This window comes from Esox lucius, chromosome 7 (assembly GCF_011004845.1).
Source record: "Esox lucius isolate fEsoLuc1 chromosome 7, fEsoLuc1.pri, whole genome shotgun sequence".
Taxonomy (NCBI): Eukaryota; Metazoa; Chordata; class Actinopteri; order Esociformes; family Esocidae; genus Esox; species Esox lucius.
In genome coordinates, this window is record NC_047575.1 from 20745497 (window position 1) to 20761955 (window position 16459).

The 16459-nt window shown below is 39.1% G+C and overlaps 2 protein-coding genes across 8 annotated transcripts in view; one reads left to right on the forward strand and one right to left on the reverse strand.

Moving 5' to 3' along the window:
* Positions 1-16459, forward strand: part of LOC105023910 (connector enhancer of kinase suppressor of ras 2) — a 69665-nt gene that overhangs the window by 15994 nt on the left and 37212 nt on the right. For all 7 annotated transcript variants that reach the window (XM_010893442.4, XM_010893446.4, XM_010893443.4 and 4 more), the window contains exon 2: positions 1923-2086. In XM_010893442.4, the coding sequence (XP_010891744.1) occupies positions 1923-2086 (164 nt within the window). The remainder of the gene's footprint in view (positions 1-1922; positions 2087-16459) is intronic.
* LOC117594738 lies at positions 11615-14594 on the reverse strand. Its single transcript, XM_034293384.1, has 2 exons — positions 13517-14594; positions 11615-12984 (listed from the first exon to the last, which is right to left on the reverse strand). Exons 1-2 carry the CDS (start codon positions 13693-13695, stop codon positions 12522-12524), a joined length of 642 nt encoding a protein of 213 aa, XP_034149275.1. The 5' UTR covers positions 13696-14594; the 3' UTR covers positions 11615-12521.

Here is a 16459-nt window from a genome sequence, read left to right on the forward strand (position 1 = left end):
AGAGGAGACTCCGCCTGTGAAGAGGTGACTCCGCCTGTGAAGAGGTGACTCCACAGAGTTCTTCCTCTGTCCAGTGTCTTTTGCCCTTCTTAATCTTTTTTTCGCCAATCTGATGTATTTTATTGGCCAATCTGATGTATGTCTTTTCTTTGCAACTCTGCCTAGAAGGCCAGCAACCTGATGTTGCCTCTACACTTTTTGGTTGCCTGGGACTCCCTGATTATTAGAAGGGTCAGACAATAGTTGATATTTGTAAAAGCCTGTACTGCAGAAACTTACAAATGATATTCTTAGTGATACAGCAGGCTTACTCAGAGTTAGGTTAAGCTGCTTTTGTCCCCACACTTGGAACGTCTTGTAAAATTTGAGTACAAAACGTAGTAATATTAGAATGCACATTTTGGAATGCACAATTCAGATGTTTGATAAATGATAAATGATAAATCTGTATCAATAAAAGTGAAATATTGTGGGGCAATTGATCATCCAGCAACCAATTGAGCATATCAACTGTCTCAGTTTATCCTGCACTGACTTGGGACAGAACATTTTTTACTTGAGTAGCTAGATAGCTAATTTAAGGGACATTTCATTTAGCGTTGTAGGCTATAAGCTGGTTAGCTTCTGTTTTGTATTATAAAGTGTCTGACTCTGGCTAAACTAGATATAATCGACAAGTGTTTGTTTATATGAATAAACATCAGAAATTCAGCTCCATTTGATGCCACGTCCTGCAGGAGTCTGCACGGTACTCTGGGGACCAGGTTAAACATGCAGAGCTTTAATACTGACGTGGGGCCTTGTATGTATGCAGGGCCTCATTAAATCTAAATATTATCAGCTGTTTTGGATTCCAATGTTAAACCAGTGTCCAAAAACCGTGTTTATGGTCCTTCTATCAAGGACTTTAGTATTGTTTCAAAATAGATTCTGGGCTGCAATTAAGGTAAAATGTAGACATGGAAACAGCTGTTTGAAGAGATCACCAAAACACCTTTTTTCGGTTTTTAAAATGATCTGTACATCTCTGAAAACTCTTCCCACTTTCAAGTCTCTGAAGCACATTTTACTGCAACTGTATGGCACTGGTTGTATGCTATGGTATTAATAGGTGTGTGTTGTAAACACCATTTGTTGGACATGTGTTGTGGTCTGTGTAACATGGGGGATTAAATCTTCCCCAGGGCTGACTGTGTGTGTGTGTGTGTGTGTGTGTGTGTGTTCAGCTGTTCCCAGAATGGCACTATGTTCAGCTTTGTGCCGTGTGTGTTCATCTCTGAGATCTCTGTGTCACTTTTCATTATACCAAGCACTGGCACACACACATAGCTTGCATTTTCAAAGCCCAGAAATGAGAGGCACGTACGCATGTACAGAGACAGACACAGACAGACATACACTTACAGAGAGAGGGAAAGAGACAGACACAGACAGACATACACTTACAGAGAGAGGGAAAAAGGGTTAAGCAAGGAGAGAGAGTGAGATTGAGAGAGAGCAAGGGTTACATAGGGATAGAGAGAGAGAGAGAACAGATGATCATGAAAAACTTTCAGAATGTCTCTCAGGACAACATAGCTGAACTGATAAGAGGGAGTTTCTTCAAACAGCTCAGATAACATCTTCACTCACAGTATTAAGACTGATGCCTGTGAGGGACTGGGAATGCTGAAGTTGTTGAGGTTTACATCTGAAACATGATACCAGCGTTGGAGATAATATGGATGCGTGGAATACATACAAAGTCTATTGTTACTTAAATTGTATTTCATAATAACTTGCTATATGTGTGTTTTCGAAATGAAAAATCAATACATGTGTATGAAGTACGGCAGTAGCAGGCAGCAGCAGAGAGGAGTAAACCAACAGGAATATGCCTTTTGCAATAAGAGTTCTCACTGTGTCGTCTCGTTTCCCTCCAGGCCTGGATGACTGTTTGCAGCAGTACATTAAGACATTTGAAAGGGAGAAGGTGGGTGGAGACCAGCTGCTTCGAATCACCCACCAGGAGCTGGAGGACTTGGGAGTGTCCCGCATCGGACACCAGGAGCTCATCCTGGAGGCTGTGGACCTACTCTGTGCCCTGGTGAGTCCGTCATCACTTTGACTCAGTCAGGGCAATCTAAAGTCACATATCTGCTGTGAGGAGTCGGTGACTCATACAGAGCATCTGTTATTTCTACAGATGTTCTATGATTCATCCAGTGGATCAATGAACCCCTCAAAGAGTCTGAATTAAGTCAAGAAGTCAAAAAACATCCAGAAACTCCAGAAAAAACCCTCTAAAGTCATTTGCATTTTTTATTTCTCATAAATGACTTCCCATTTTCTTCATTTTCAGTAGTCTTTCAGGTTGTTATGCAGCAAACCATCCCCTAATCCCGAAGAGCAGCTGTGTCAAGGCAATAATCTTAAAGATATCAGGGAAGAAACTTTTCACAGCACTGTGATAGTGGTCGAATGATAGGATTTTTGAAAGGCCCATATCGATTGCTAGGAAGATAAAAAATGTAATAGTTGGCCAATAATTCCAAAACAGAAATTATATGGAATGAACAAACAGCACTTTTAATATAATTTCTTAATATGTTACATCAGTAAAATTGATTGTGCATCTTGAAAGTTGCCAAGTAAATGACCAGTCATCAGTATTGATGCTGAAAGTCAGGCATGCATATCCAGTGTATTCCCAGAATGCACTTGTGGGGTATATAGGAATCCAGGGGAAAGAAATATCTAAATAGAAAACAAACTGCTGTACACTTGTGCATTTTAGGTATACATATTAGTCTACAGTATGAATGATCCTTAGGAATGATTGAAAGCACTTGGTAAAGCAAGCAGCCTACCTAAAGTAGCATTAGCCTTAGCTATACGTTTCACTTTTCATGCTGAACGACATTTATTAATCATTAACTATTCTACTTAATAATAAATGATGTGTGTCCCATGTCAACAGACTGAATTCCTTAAGTATTATGCCAGAGTTATCATAGGTGCCATGTTAATTTTGTTAAGAAGGGCTGCTTCAATAAATGAGCTGCTACAAAGGTTGCTAGCTAGCTTATATCCACCACCGCTGATTTGATATGTTCTGCTTTATGACATCTAAAATCATAGACTTAATCATAATATTTAAATACACAGTTAAAATACAGTGTTTCGGTGTAAAATCTTTCCTGTGCGTAATTGTTAACACAGCGGTTGCTGTTCGATGATGTGGTGGAAATCACCTCACAATAGATACTTTTTCTAACTATTTTGTTAAATCGTCAGCTGTTTGGAGAGGTTGTTGTCTAGAGATGCATCTAAAAAATTAGAATATTGTGGAAAAGTTAAATTTTTTTCGTAATTCAAATTAAAAAGTGACACCTTCATATATTCTAGATTCATTACGCATAAAGTGAAATGTTTCAAACCTTTTTTGTTTCAGTCATGATGATAACAGCTTACAGCTCATGATAAACAAAAATCCAGTATCTCAAAATATTAGAATAAAAAAATCTACAATACAGAAATTCTCTATGGGGTTCAGGTCAGGCGAGTTGGCTGGCCAATCTAGCACAGTAATACCATGGGCAGCAAACCAGTTACCAGTTGTTTTGGCACTGTGGGCAGGTGCCAAGTCCTGCTGGAAAAGGCAATCAGAATCTCCATAAAGCCTGTCAGCAGATGGAAGTGTGAAGTGCTCCAAAATCTGGTAGACGGCTGCATTGACTTTGGACTAGATAAAACACAGTGGACCAACAGATGCAGATAACATGGCACCCCAAATCATCACTGACTATGGAAACTTCACACTGGACTTCAAGCGACTTTGATTCCGGGCCTCTCCTCTCCTCCTCCAGACTCTGGGACCTTGATTTTTCCAAATGAAATGCAAAATTGACTTTCATCTGAAGAGAAGACTTTGAACCACTGAGCGGTCTAGTTATTTTTCTCCTTTGACAGGATAAGACGCTTTTGACATTGTCTCTGGTTCAGGAATGGCTTGATACTAGGAATGCGACAGTTGTAGCTCATTTCCTGGACATGTCTGTGCGTGGTGGCTCTGGTTGCAATGACTCTAGCCACAGTCCACTCCTTATGAAGCTCCTTCCAGTTCTTGAATCGGCTTTGCTTGACAATCCTCTCAAGGCTCATCCCTGTTGCTTGTGCACCTTTTCATAAAAATTGTAACAAAAAAGGCTTGAAATGTTTTGCTTGATGTGTAATGAAGATGAATTAATATATGAAGTGACACAAAAAACGAACTTTTCCACAATTTTCAATAGGCACCTAATATAGGGGTGATTTGGTGATCAAGTGACAGGCATCACATGAATTATATAAAACTCTGTGGTGTAATACTGTACTTAGTTAGAAGTTTTGTTGACTAGTTAACCAGCTCGTAATGTCAAACATGTGTAGCTAGTTAATTACGTGATTATTTCCTTTACTTTTACATACTAGTTCATAACACTAACAACTGATTGCTTTCAAACCCTATAATTGTCCCTGAATAAGGCCAATCAGTCAACCTGTAATCTAAGTTTGCTTGCTTGCCAGCAAGGCTGGTTAGTACAGTTTTTCATTTATCAGACTGCCGAGAACATTGTTACTCGACGTTTGACAGGATCTTTTTATTATTTTATTATCCAACAGGATTTTAATCAAAGCTGGACCAGATGCAACAGACTTCCTAGGTTAGCTTATTTGTACAGTGCATTCAGAATGTATTCAGACTTTTACAATTTCACCACATTTTAGATTAAACTTTATTGTCATTGAACAGTACAAGTACTGTACAGTACAACGAAATACAGTTTGCGTCTAACCAGAAGTGCAAATAGAGGAGTGCAGTACTAGATTATGTATATACAAGTAGAATGAATAAGTGTGCAATGAATGCGAATGCATTACATACAGTATGGCATTTCTAAATGTGCAGTGAAAAATTCACACATTTACAGATCATTTACAGGTATTTAGTACAATGTATGTACAAGTGAGATAAATAGTTGTGGCAATTCTCAATGGCATTCTGAATTTTCAATCAAGGCAAATTGAAGGAGTAAGGTAGCATTTTGTTGTTATAGACTTAATTTGTTATTTATTGAATATATATTTGTCCATCAATCTACACACAATACTCCATTATGATTTTTAGAAATGTTTGTCAGATTATTGAAAATGAAAAACTGACATTTCATGTACGTAAGTATTCAGACCCTTTGCCATGTCACACCAGGTTTAGGACAGATGCTTACTTAGTCCTTTGATTATTCTTGAAATATCTCTAGAAATTGCTTTGTCATTTTTTTCAAAAGGCGCACATCTGTCAATATAAGGTCCTAGACATCATGATGCATGTCAGAGCAGAAACCCAAGGAACTCTCCGTAGACCTCAGAATCGTCGAGGCACAGATAACTAAAGCATTGAGTCTTCGTCATTGTGAAATGGAAAAAGTTTGGAACCACTAAGTTGTGTCCTAGAGCTGGCCTGATGTGATCAAGAATATAATGGCTACTTTGACAGAGCTTTGGAGTTTCTCTGCAGAGATCAGAAACCCTGCCAGAAAGACGAACATCTCTTCAGCATTCCATCCATCAGGCTTTTATGGTAGAGTGGCTAGATGGAAGCCGCTACTGAGTAAAAGGCATATGAAATGCTGCCTGGAGGCATCTGACTGAGACTAAAATCAAACTATGGCTTGAATACCAAGCACTACACTAGCGAAAAACAAGGTACTGCTTAGGGGTGTCACGATTATGATATTTAGATGATGATTAATTGTCTCACAAATAATTGTGATCAACGATTTAATTGTTTTTATTGTAGATCGTATGCCTAATAACAATGTAGGCCTAAAAATACATGTGATGGATCTGGAGATGGTTCTTCAGCTTTGTGGTGTGCGTTTTTGAGTGCCAACTTTCTGGTGCAAATCCGGCAATTCACTCACCTCTTTCATTTAGCTAAAACCTAAAAATCACTTTTTTTTCTTTTGTCGATCAGAGTTCATGTGACATATAAGCGACTGAAACTCGTCTTGTCTATTAAATAATAATGTTGCGAAATTACCTGAACGTTGCATTTGTGAAAAACTATTCTAAACAAGGTTTAAACACACTGAAATGAAGTAGCAAATATGTTTCAGTAAATGATCTGCACCTGTAACTTTCCACAGAGCTGTCACACGTCTCTTCTGCACCCATGTCCTAGATATCCTAACTGATGGTCATAATCCACATGGTATTACGTTGCCGTAATAATCCCTTACTCAGATAGGAAACGCATGATTTTGGAATCAAAATACTGTGATAAAAACGTTTGAAAATAATTGCAATCTGGCTCCGTTTAATCACAATCAGGTAATAATGTAATAATTGCACCAGCCCTAGTGCCCCTCATCACCTGGCGAATACCATCCCTATGGGGAAGCTTGGTTGTGGAAGCTGTTATACTTCTCAGCAATAGGGAATGACTGACTGGTAAGGACTGAGGGATAATGAACAAAGCCAAATACAGAGGGGTCCTTGAAGTATAACATTAATTCTAAATGAGGCCTCTCCTCCTAGCTACACTAGTGATCATATCCCCCACACAACTCGAAAAGGGGGGGGGTGTTGCTAATATTTGTGACAGTAAATATAAATTTACTTTTAAACACATCACTGGTTTTCATTCTTTTGAAGTTTTACTCATGAAAGCTAACCAGGCTGATAAATCGTTTTTCATAGCTACTTTTTACAGCCCCCCCGGGCCATACACAATGTTCCTCAGTGAGTTTCTAGAATTCTTGTCTGGCCTTGTAGTCATGGCAGATACTATTTAAATCTTTAGCAATTTCAGTATTCATATGTAAAGTCCTATGGCCCTCTTCAAAAGGCCTTTGAAGCCATAATTGACTCAATGGGTTTTGTCCAACATGTCTCAGGTCCAACACATTGCCACAATCACACCTTAGACTTAGTCTTGTCACGAGAAATAGATATTGTAGATCTAATAATTTCTCCTCGGATCACTGTCTTATTACATTTACCGTTAAAACAAGAAACCCACTTGCACCCCAAACAATGACTTTTGAAAGCCGTAATATAAATTCTCAGACTTCAAATAGATTTCTTGATATTCTTCCAGGCTTACTCATCGACAAGAGTAAATAAGTCTGCAAATTATCTAATCGCGGATCTAAACTCAACGCTGTGAAATACTTTGGTTACACCATTAAAAACCAAAACATTTGCAAAATGAAACTCGCTACTCAGACAATACTAGAGCACTCAAGCAAGCCTCCAGAAAATTGGAGCGAAAGTGGTGCTCCACCAAGTTCGAAGTATTCAGACTAGCCTGGATAGACAGTACACTACAATACAGAAAAGCACTCACATCTGCTCGATCAGCTTATTTCTCCAACCTGATTGATGTGAATAAAAACAATCCAAAATGTCTCTTTGATACAGTTGCAAAGTTAACGAAAAAGCAATGCTCTACAAGTGAAGTGGGTCTTCACTTTAGCTGTATTGAATACATTAACTTCTTTGATGAAAAGATCATCACAATTAGAAAAAAAATTAGTAACTCCTCCTTAAATAGTTATAGTCCTCAAAATCTCAGTTGTCCTGAAAATGCCCATAACTTCCCTGACCTGGTGTCAATGGGGACACTTACATTTTCTGACTCTGTATCGCTCAACATGTTCGCAAAATTAGTAATGAATTCTAAACCCACAAATTGTCAACTAGACACAATTCCAACACAACTACTTAAGGAGCTACTTCCTGTGCTAGGTCAGCCAAGAGTATCTGGAGAGCTGAAAAGGATCCACAAAAAGAATGGGAGAAACTACCCAAATTCAGAAGTGCAAAGCTGGTACAGGCATACCCAAGAGGACAAAAAGCTTTGTCTACAAAGTTGTCAATAAGGGGTCTAAATGCTAATGAGAGATTTCAGTTTCTTATTTTCAATATATTGGCACATTCATCTAAAAACATGATTTCACTTTGTCATTATGGGTTGTGTGTGTGTGTGTGTGTGTGTGTGTGTGTGTGTGGGTGGCTATAACACAACAAAATGTGGAGCAAGTCAGTTGAATTACAAGTTAGCTGTGCAAAACCATCAGGTCACTCCTGTAAAAAAATCTTCCCTGTACCTCTGAAAACGCTACAACGAGAGAAGTGGGATTCATTCAGTTCACTAAATTAGTTAGGAGCTCCCCTCATCTGCTTGTATTGGTCTTAATTGGACACCAATTTAAAAGAAAAACATAAAGCCAGCAGGACTTTAAAACCAGATCTAGCTATAATCTGTTTAGGAAACAAAGTGTTGGTGTTTAATTGGTAATACTATATTTGGAAAGTCCTGATACGACTGTAGATTTATTAACTGTGTTACACTTCTGGCAATTTGATAACCAATTTGAATTTCAGTGATGACCTGGCCGAATAATTGCAAAAGGATTACAATACACAGAATCACATAAATAATGAAAATAATTAAATTAACACAGTGCACATGTAAATACATGGACCAAGGAAGATACAAAATAATTATCTACAGGGGACAGGGGCAGCAATACTGGAAGTGGAAAACGGTTCTGAAATTGGAATGCTTTAGAAAGATAATTTCTTTTCAAGGATTTTTCTGTGTTCTGAAACCTCTTATAGATCAGAACCATTAGGTAGCAACTTGTTGTTTTTAACAACTTGCCTTTGCTTCCCTAATAATGTGAGTGCACTGGGCCCTTGTCTTTAGTCACATCAGACCAAAGAATATTGTTTTCCAGAAAAGTTCTCTGTAAAAGGGTCTTGTGGATGCTATTTGTTTGTGCTTGATCATGTGTTTTCGCTGGACAACTCTTATAGTTGACTAGTAAACCTGGTACTGTAGTGGTTTTTGGTTTAGGGGTTTTTAAGTGGAGGACGCTCATTGAGGACTGTGAGGAAAGGCTTTATGAAATGGCACCATGCCTTTGTGTTAGACAGGGGATAACGTTGATTCAGAGGTGCAGATACCAGGTCATGTAGAAAAGCCAGCTATTTAAATTGTTTTAAAAGATGTTTGACAATAATAAAAGGGAGAAGAAAGAAAGAAAGAAACAGTGTTCTTGGAGGCAAAAGTGACACTAATTGATGAAACAACCCGCAGGGAGAGGTGGGCTGTCCCAAGAGGCAAGGAGATGGGGCTTGGCCCGATAGGTCAGTCTGGGGGTGGGATTGCATTACTTGCCATTTTACTGATAAACTAGTGCCTTACTGATTTACACAATATTAGTGCTTGTCTTAATTCCACCAATAAAGTGCAGATATTTATATAGAATACATTTGAATACATTTGTGACTAAGCAGTCTACTCATACATGTTATCAGTCACCAGTGCGTGACAATTGCTTTTGGAATATGGAATTTTTTATGTCACCTTGTTGATCAATCCATTAATTAAATTAACAGAGTAACACGTACATTGTTTAAGTATGAATATATTGTTGCAATTAACAGTTTAATATTATAATGTACATTCATGATGTTAGGTACCCGAAAAGTGTTTTGTTCCATGACCTTTGGTTTTATGAAAGCACTGAGAGCATCTTCTACATGTACATGCTGACGGTAGCGGTGAGCATCTTCTACATGTAAATGCTGATGGTAGCGGTGAGCATCTTCTACATGTAAATACTGATGGTAGCGGTGAGCATCTTCTACATGTAAATACTGATGGTAGCGGTGAGCATCTTCTACATGTAAATGCTGATGGTAGCGGTGAGCATCTTCTACATGTAAATGCTGATGGTAGCGGTGAGCATCTTCTACATGTAAATGCTGATGGTAGCGGTGAGCATCTTCTACATGTAAATGCTGATGGTAGCGGTGAGCATCTTCTACATGTAAATGCTGATGGTAGCGGTGAGCATCTTCTACATGTAAATGCTGACGGTAGCGGTGAGCATCTTCTACATGTAAATGCTGACGGTAGCGGTGAGCATCTTCTACATGTAAATGCTGACGGTAGCGGTGAGCATCTTCTACATGTAAATGCTGACGGTAGCGGTGAGCATCTTCTACATGTAAATACTGATGGTAGCGGTGAGCATCTTCTACATGTAAATGCTGATGGTAGCGGTGAGCATCTTCTACATGTAAATGCTGATGGTAGCGGTGAGCATCTTCTACATGTAAATGCTGATGGTAACGGTTAGCATCTTCTACATGTAAATGCTGATGGTAGCGGTGAGCATCTTCTACATGTAGATGCTGATGGTAGAGGTGAGCATCTTCTACATGTAAATGCTGATGGTAGCGGTGAGCATCTTCTACATGTAAATGCTGATGGTAGAGGTGAGCATCTTCTACATGTAAATGCTGATGGTAGCGGTGAGCATCTTCTACATGTAAATGCTGATGGTAGAGGTGAGCATCTTCTACATGTAAATGCTGATGGTAGCGGTGAGCATCTTCTACATGTAAATGCTGATGGTAGCGGGGACGTAATGAACTTCATCCTACTGCTTGAAAGCACAGTTTTCAAAACTGAGCAGTTTCAGGTTTACTTTGCAAGCAAGCATGCAAGTTTATTTATATAGCACAATTCATACATAGAAGCAATTCAATGTGCTTTACAATGAAAAAAAATAAAATAATAATGCAATAGAATTAGATTGTTACAATTCTCTAGCTCAGCTGTCTTTAGTGGGACTGTACATGAACTTCAACACCCCGTTATCTCAATCCTCGCATTCAGTCACTATGTGAGATAATCTTTGCATCAATGTCTTACTTGGCTCTCTCCAGGGGGACATTTATGCCATGTCTGTACATGCATTTAATATTCATCCTCAATGAATTACAGTTACCATAACTGTTTACTTTGCCACCCCGGAATCTCAGTCCTCACGCTCCAGCGCTTGGATGAACTCGTCAGTCCTTTTGTGAGATAATACCCTACATCGATTTGTCTAAACAACAGCACAAGGACTTGCATTATCCGTCATCCGCAGATTGTTACATTTACACAGAGGTTATTCCTCTGATAGCACCAGAAATCAAAGAAAGAGTGAAATATAAAATACATCATAGAATAACAGCATAATAATAAAACATAGAATAAGAAAATAGAAATAGAATAAAACAAAATAAAACAGGATTAAAACAAAGGAAGCTATAAAATCTGTAAGACTAAACAGTGTAGTTAAGTTTAAGCACTCAGTCATAGGCGCATGAAAAGTGAAGTGTTTTAACCTGGATTTAAAAATGTATATGTTGGGGGCACGTCTAAGATCTTCTGGTAGTTTATTCCAGTTGTGTGCAGCATAATTGCTAATCGCCGCTTCACCATGTTTAGTTTGGACTCTGGGCTCTACTAGCTGACCTGAGTTCATGGATCTAAGAGCCCTGCTCGATTTATATTCTTCAAACATATCAGAAATATATTCAGGGCCTAAAGCATTCAGTGATTTATCCTGTTATCTTAGGTGCAAATAAAGTCAATTTCCGCCTAAAATGATGTACCCAAATCTAAATGCTTGTAGCTCATGACCTGAGTATAGTAGAAACATTTATTTGGTACCATTTGAAAGGAGACACTCTGTAGTTTGCAGGAATTATAAATTAATGCAGGAAAGTATAACACAATAGATTTGGCAGAAGATAAAACAAACCAAAAACATACGTTTTTTATTTTTTTTATTTTTATCATCATGTTTGAAATGCAGTGGGAAGGCCATGCATTGAGATAGGAGGCTGGAGACACTTCAAGTAGTGTCCCTTAGAAGGCAGGAGACTGTAGGTAAAGTTTTAGGCAGCTACATTGAATGACCATAGAGCTGCAGAATATTCTGTAAGAGGACTCCCAAGTGTCCTTCCCGAGTGTCCCCAAATCTACCCAAGTGGCCAAATTGGATAAATGATTAAATTCCAAGCATATGACAACAGAGATTATTCAAAAATACAAGTGTAATAACAAATAAGGTTTACACACTCCCAGAAATGTCATACATGGTGGATCATTGGTTTCTCTTCATAAAGGTACTGACAGGAGGCCCAACGAGAACGCTGATCCAATGCCCCCCAAAATAAGTGAACGATTTACAATAAGGGCTAAGTTAGAAGCCAACACTGATCTAATGTCAAAAGTGCAAACAGCAAACCACAGCAAACAAAAAGTGAAAAAAAAACTTTGTACACATTGAGGGTCCAGATCACCCAAGTCAACCCTCTACATAATGTTATGCTGCTGATGCCAAGTACCATAAAAGTATCTTTCTGTTGTAAAGCACAGGGTGACACCACAAGTTGTGCAGGTAATAGGTGACTTTTTATGGCACAGGGTACAACGGCGCCTTCCAACTGTACCCTTTTGGCCTTGAGGCACATTCAGGTCTGCAACCAGATACTTTGGTATGTGCGCACCACTGGAGGCAGGTCCTGGGGCAGGAGTGCTAGAGGAGGCAGGAATGCTAGAGGAGCACAATCCCCATGTAAATGACCAGTGATATGTAGGAGTACATGTCATTGATGGAAATGGTCTTCCATGCCTCTTTTTTTCAAGCTTGCTTTTTAGTCCCATACTTGTTGGTGTTCGACACCAGCGTCGCAAGAACAGAGGTAGTAATAAACAGCTGGAACAGATGGAGGGGGCTGTATGTCCCAGTCATGTCCAGCTGAGGTCCAGGCTGCCTTTTAGGCCTGAATGTGGGTGGACGTGGCTCCACATCCTCCTCCAGTACTGTGTGCCAACGGTCCTCTCCCTCAGTGGGGGTGTCAGCTGGTGCACTGGCCCGTCTTTGTCTCTGGGCTGGTCTCTTCACACCTCTGGATGGCCGGACGGGGGTAGGTGTGGATGACATCGGACCTGGAGTGATTTTGGAGACAAAAGGTGTGCTTGTTGTAGACCCAGAAACAATGGCAGATGTAGATGCTCCTGAAGTAGTGAGGGCAGGACTGCTTGATTGTGGTTGTCTCTTTGCAGCCGGCTCCCAGAGATCATCCGAGTCTGAGTCGCTTCCACTGTTAAAAAAATAAAATTTAGATTTGACTAGAATTACATATGGGGACAAATACTACAATTATATATTGGGACAACAACATGTTATAGCCATATAACAAATGTGTGTGTGTGTGTGTGTGTGTATATATATATATATATATATATATATATATATATATATATATATATATATATATATATTCTAATTTAAACTTTATTTCAACAAGGCATGCAGACTGAGACTAAGATCTCTTTTACAACTGGGCCCAAAACAGGACGGAAAAAACCCCAGACAAAACAAGACGCTCACATATAGCACAGGACAAAGAACAGTTCTTTCAATCTGTATTTATATAACTTTTTATATGAAAGTTTAGCTGAAATATATATTTGTGTATGTGTTTATTTGTACTGTAATTGTATATTTGTAATATATACATATTACTACACTTACTACCCAAATAAAAATATTTTTCAGGTGTACACAAGCATATACACGTACACACATACATATGAACATACATATAAAGAACAATAATTTATTTTACTCACCAATCTAAAACGGGATCCTTTCCTTCCAAGAACAATTCTTCCTCGCCAGAATCAAAACTTAGTTCACTAAGAGAGTCCTTGTCTAGCTCTCGGTCACTCTCTCGCTGAATCTCCTCAAAAATCTCCTCCAAGTATGTGTACTTGGTCTTGGATTTCGCTTTCCCACTTTTAGGAGCCATGTTCAAATTCGAAATGTTTAAAATGATCGAAATAACAAGAAGAAGTAACTACTAAGTACTAGCAACAATGTGCGTAACGAAAATACTAGCGCGCTCTGATGCTCTCTCAATTCGAAATGATGCAGGGGTGTCTGGTTGAGCACACCTCTAGATTCCAGCCCATTCTTCCCACAGTGCACATTCCCACATCACAAGAAAGGCCAGCTCATTGGCTATCTAGCTAGCTATGTTTCAAATTAATTGGTCGTCATTGGAGGAAGATATTGTCCTTCAAGTTTGTCTTGGTCCATCTTATTGGTGCGTAACGTGAGGCGCGCTACTAGGGTTTACTGAGGTATTGCGCAGCCAATTCGCTGTGTAGAATCTCGGAATAAGGCTAGTTATCTTCCTGAGTGTCTAATCATTACAGACATACCAAATGTCACGGGGAAAATACTTGTGTTACGGTCTGGATAGCATGAATAGTTTGGTTGCATGTTGATCGAGTCATTTTTCATTCTGTGACGCATGGATACTATGAAAATTAAAACGGATTTTACCAAGCAAAAATATGCTTCCCGTCCTCTCTGGGAACAGAGGGATAAGAAATCTGCGGAGGTTCAGTAATGTAAGTACAAAATTTTCCGTGATACATGAAAAATGAAACCGAGTGCCTACAGTAAAGTATTTTGTTTTTGTTGACTGTCCTGAAACAATTGCACCGTGTTTGGTCGTCGTAATAGCTTTTTTAAATTGCATATTATAATTAGTTTAACGAGATTCCAAGCTTTCTGGCGATATAAGACATGCCTATGACAAAAAAAAATATATTTTACGAATCGTCGCAGTTTTTACCACATGCCGCAAATGAGTATGAACCGTCCCGTAGACGGGACGCCGGTATGGTTCAGGTTAAACAGTAAAAGCACCACTTTAAAATCTATTCTGTAACTGACTGGAAGCCAGTACAAATATTTAATAACCGGAGATATGTGCTCCGTTCTCTTGGTCCTGGTTAACATTCTAGCAGCATGTTTGAGATCCAGCCACTGTGGCAGGTATAGTTAAAATCTACCAGGCACCTGGATCTTTTACAGGCCAAAATATTTTTCTCACCAATTACACCAGTGGTTCTTGAAGTGGGGGTTTAAATTTAAATTAAAAAGTGCTATTTGTAATAAACCGGAAAACTGCTATGCTGTATATAAGGGGGAATACTACTAGAATAGGCTAAATATGTAAAATATTTTATTTTATAACAGATTCTGATCTGTGCACGCTTTTAGTTAGCTAGCAAATAAACATAGCTTACATCATGGATGGGTGGCTAATCCGTAGCTCTACATACGAGAAGACATTACATGACAACAGTCTCTCTCTAACAGCTGATCAAAGCATTCTTCCAATGAAAATAAGCTTACAGGAAATGACAACCGCAAGGGTGTCCAGCCCGACAAAAACATCAAGAGGAATTCATAGTTTGGATTCACTTGCTTTACCATCAACGATGTGCGTCATTCGCAACTAAGTTCTTTGCTCAGAGGTTCTTGCACATTTTAAAGTCAGTGAAACTGAAGACATTTGCAAACCAAGCATCCCTTTCATGTCGATATTAATATGTTTTTTCCACCAAGTATAAGGCAGAGCTACGTTATATTAAAATAATGAACTCCATTAAATCACGTCCCAGGAGCACCAGGCTGTTCACCACTCTCGGCCAAGAGAACATGAAGCCCTGCTGTTACATACTGAGATTAGGTGGCTTTCGCGTGGGAAATTTCTCACCTGCCTGTTTGAGCTGAGATGAGATGCACATTTTCCTGATTGAGTCTGGGTCCCAACCCGCGGACCACCTGACAGATCCCAAATGGTTGGTAAATCTTGTGTATATTCGACAAACTTAATGTACCTAACTCATCATTACAAGGCACCAATACAAATATAGGCCTATTGTCGTTGTCTGTTAAAATCAATGCATTCACAAAAAAATTGGAGAGATGGGCTGTGCATGCTAAAGTTGGCAAGGTCGTAATGTTTCCTGAGCTGGAAGAATCTGTGAAGGACAATGAACTGGATCTCCGTAACATGACAGAAGTAATCACATCTATAAGGCATTCTGGATCACTTTATGAAGTACTTCCCAAATGAGACAACTTCACAACGATATGTCTGGATAGGACAACCGTTCACAGTAACTGGGGACCACCTGTCATCCAACCTGGAGGATGCTCGGGAGCTGTCCAGTGATCGGACCTAAAAGGCAACGTTTGCCACAACGACACTTGCTGAATTCTGGATTTCAGTTGCAGAGGAATGCCCTTGACTTTTCAAACCAATGTAGCAAGTTGCCATTTTGACGATCAAACCCAGGATGCAGCTGTTGAGCTCCAAAAAGCAGGCACATCCATCTTGTTAAATGAGTAAGTTGCTCAGACTTCACTTACCAATTAATAAACATACCTCAGAGAACAGGTCATTAATATGTAGACAAATAGTTGATAAGGGTTCTTTTATTAGTTGTCTTAATAAGATCTGCTGAACGTGTCTACATTTGTGTCAGTAGTTTGAGACCTTATGTTATGTGTGCATGCGTTTGGAGGGTTTGTGCTATTTGAAACATTTGTTTTCGCAAATGAAAAAGTTCAAGAACCCCTGAATTACACCATAAACACAAACATATCATTATGATTTGTAATGTTTCTCAAAGAGGAAATGTATTGATCAATTTTCTTACATTTCTGTGGCCTGAGTCATCAACTAAAATCACTGATGTCCAACTGCCCCT

Bases quoted from the DNA above. Each gene is read 5' to 3' on its own strand.
- LOC117594738 (XM_034293384.1), bottom strand. From the start codon at position 13,695: ATGGCTCCTAAAAGTGGGAAAGCGAAATCCAAGACCAAGTACACATAC. The intron at 12,985-13,516 runs GTGAGTAAAATA...TTTTTTTAACAG, and splicing joins AAGGATCCCGTTTTAGATTG to TGGAAGCGACTCAGACTCGG.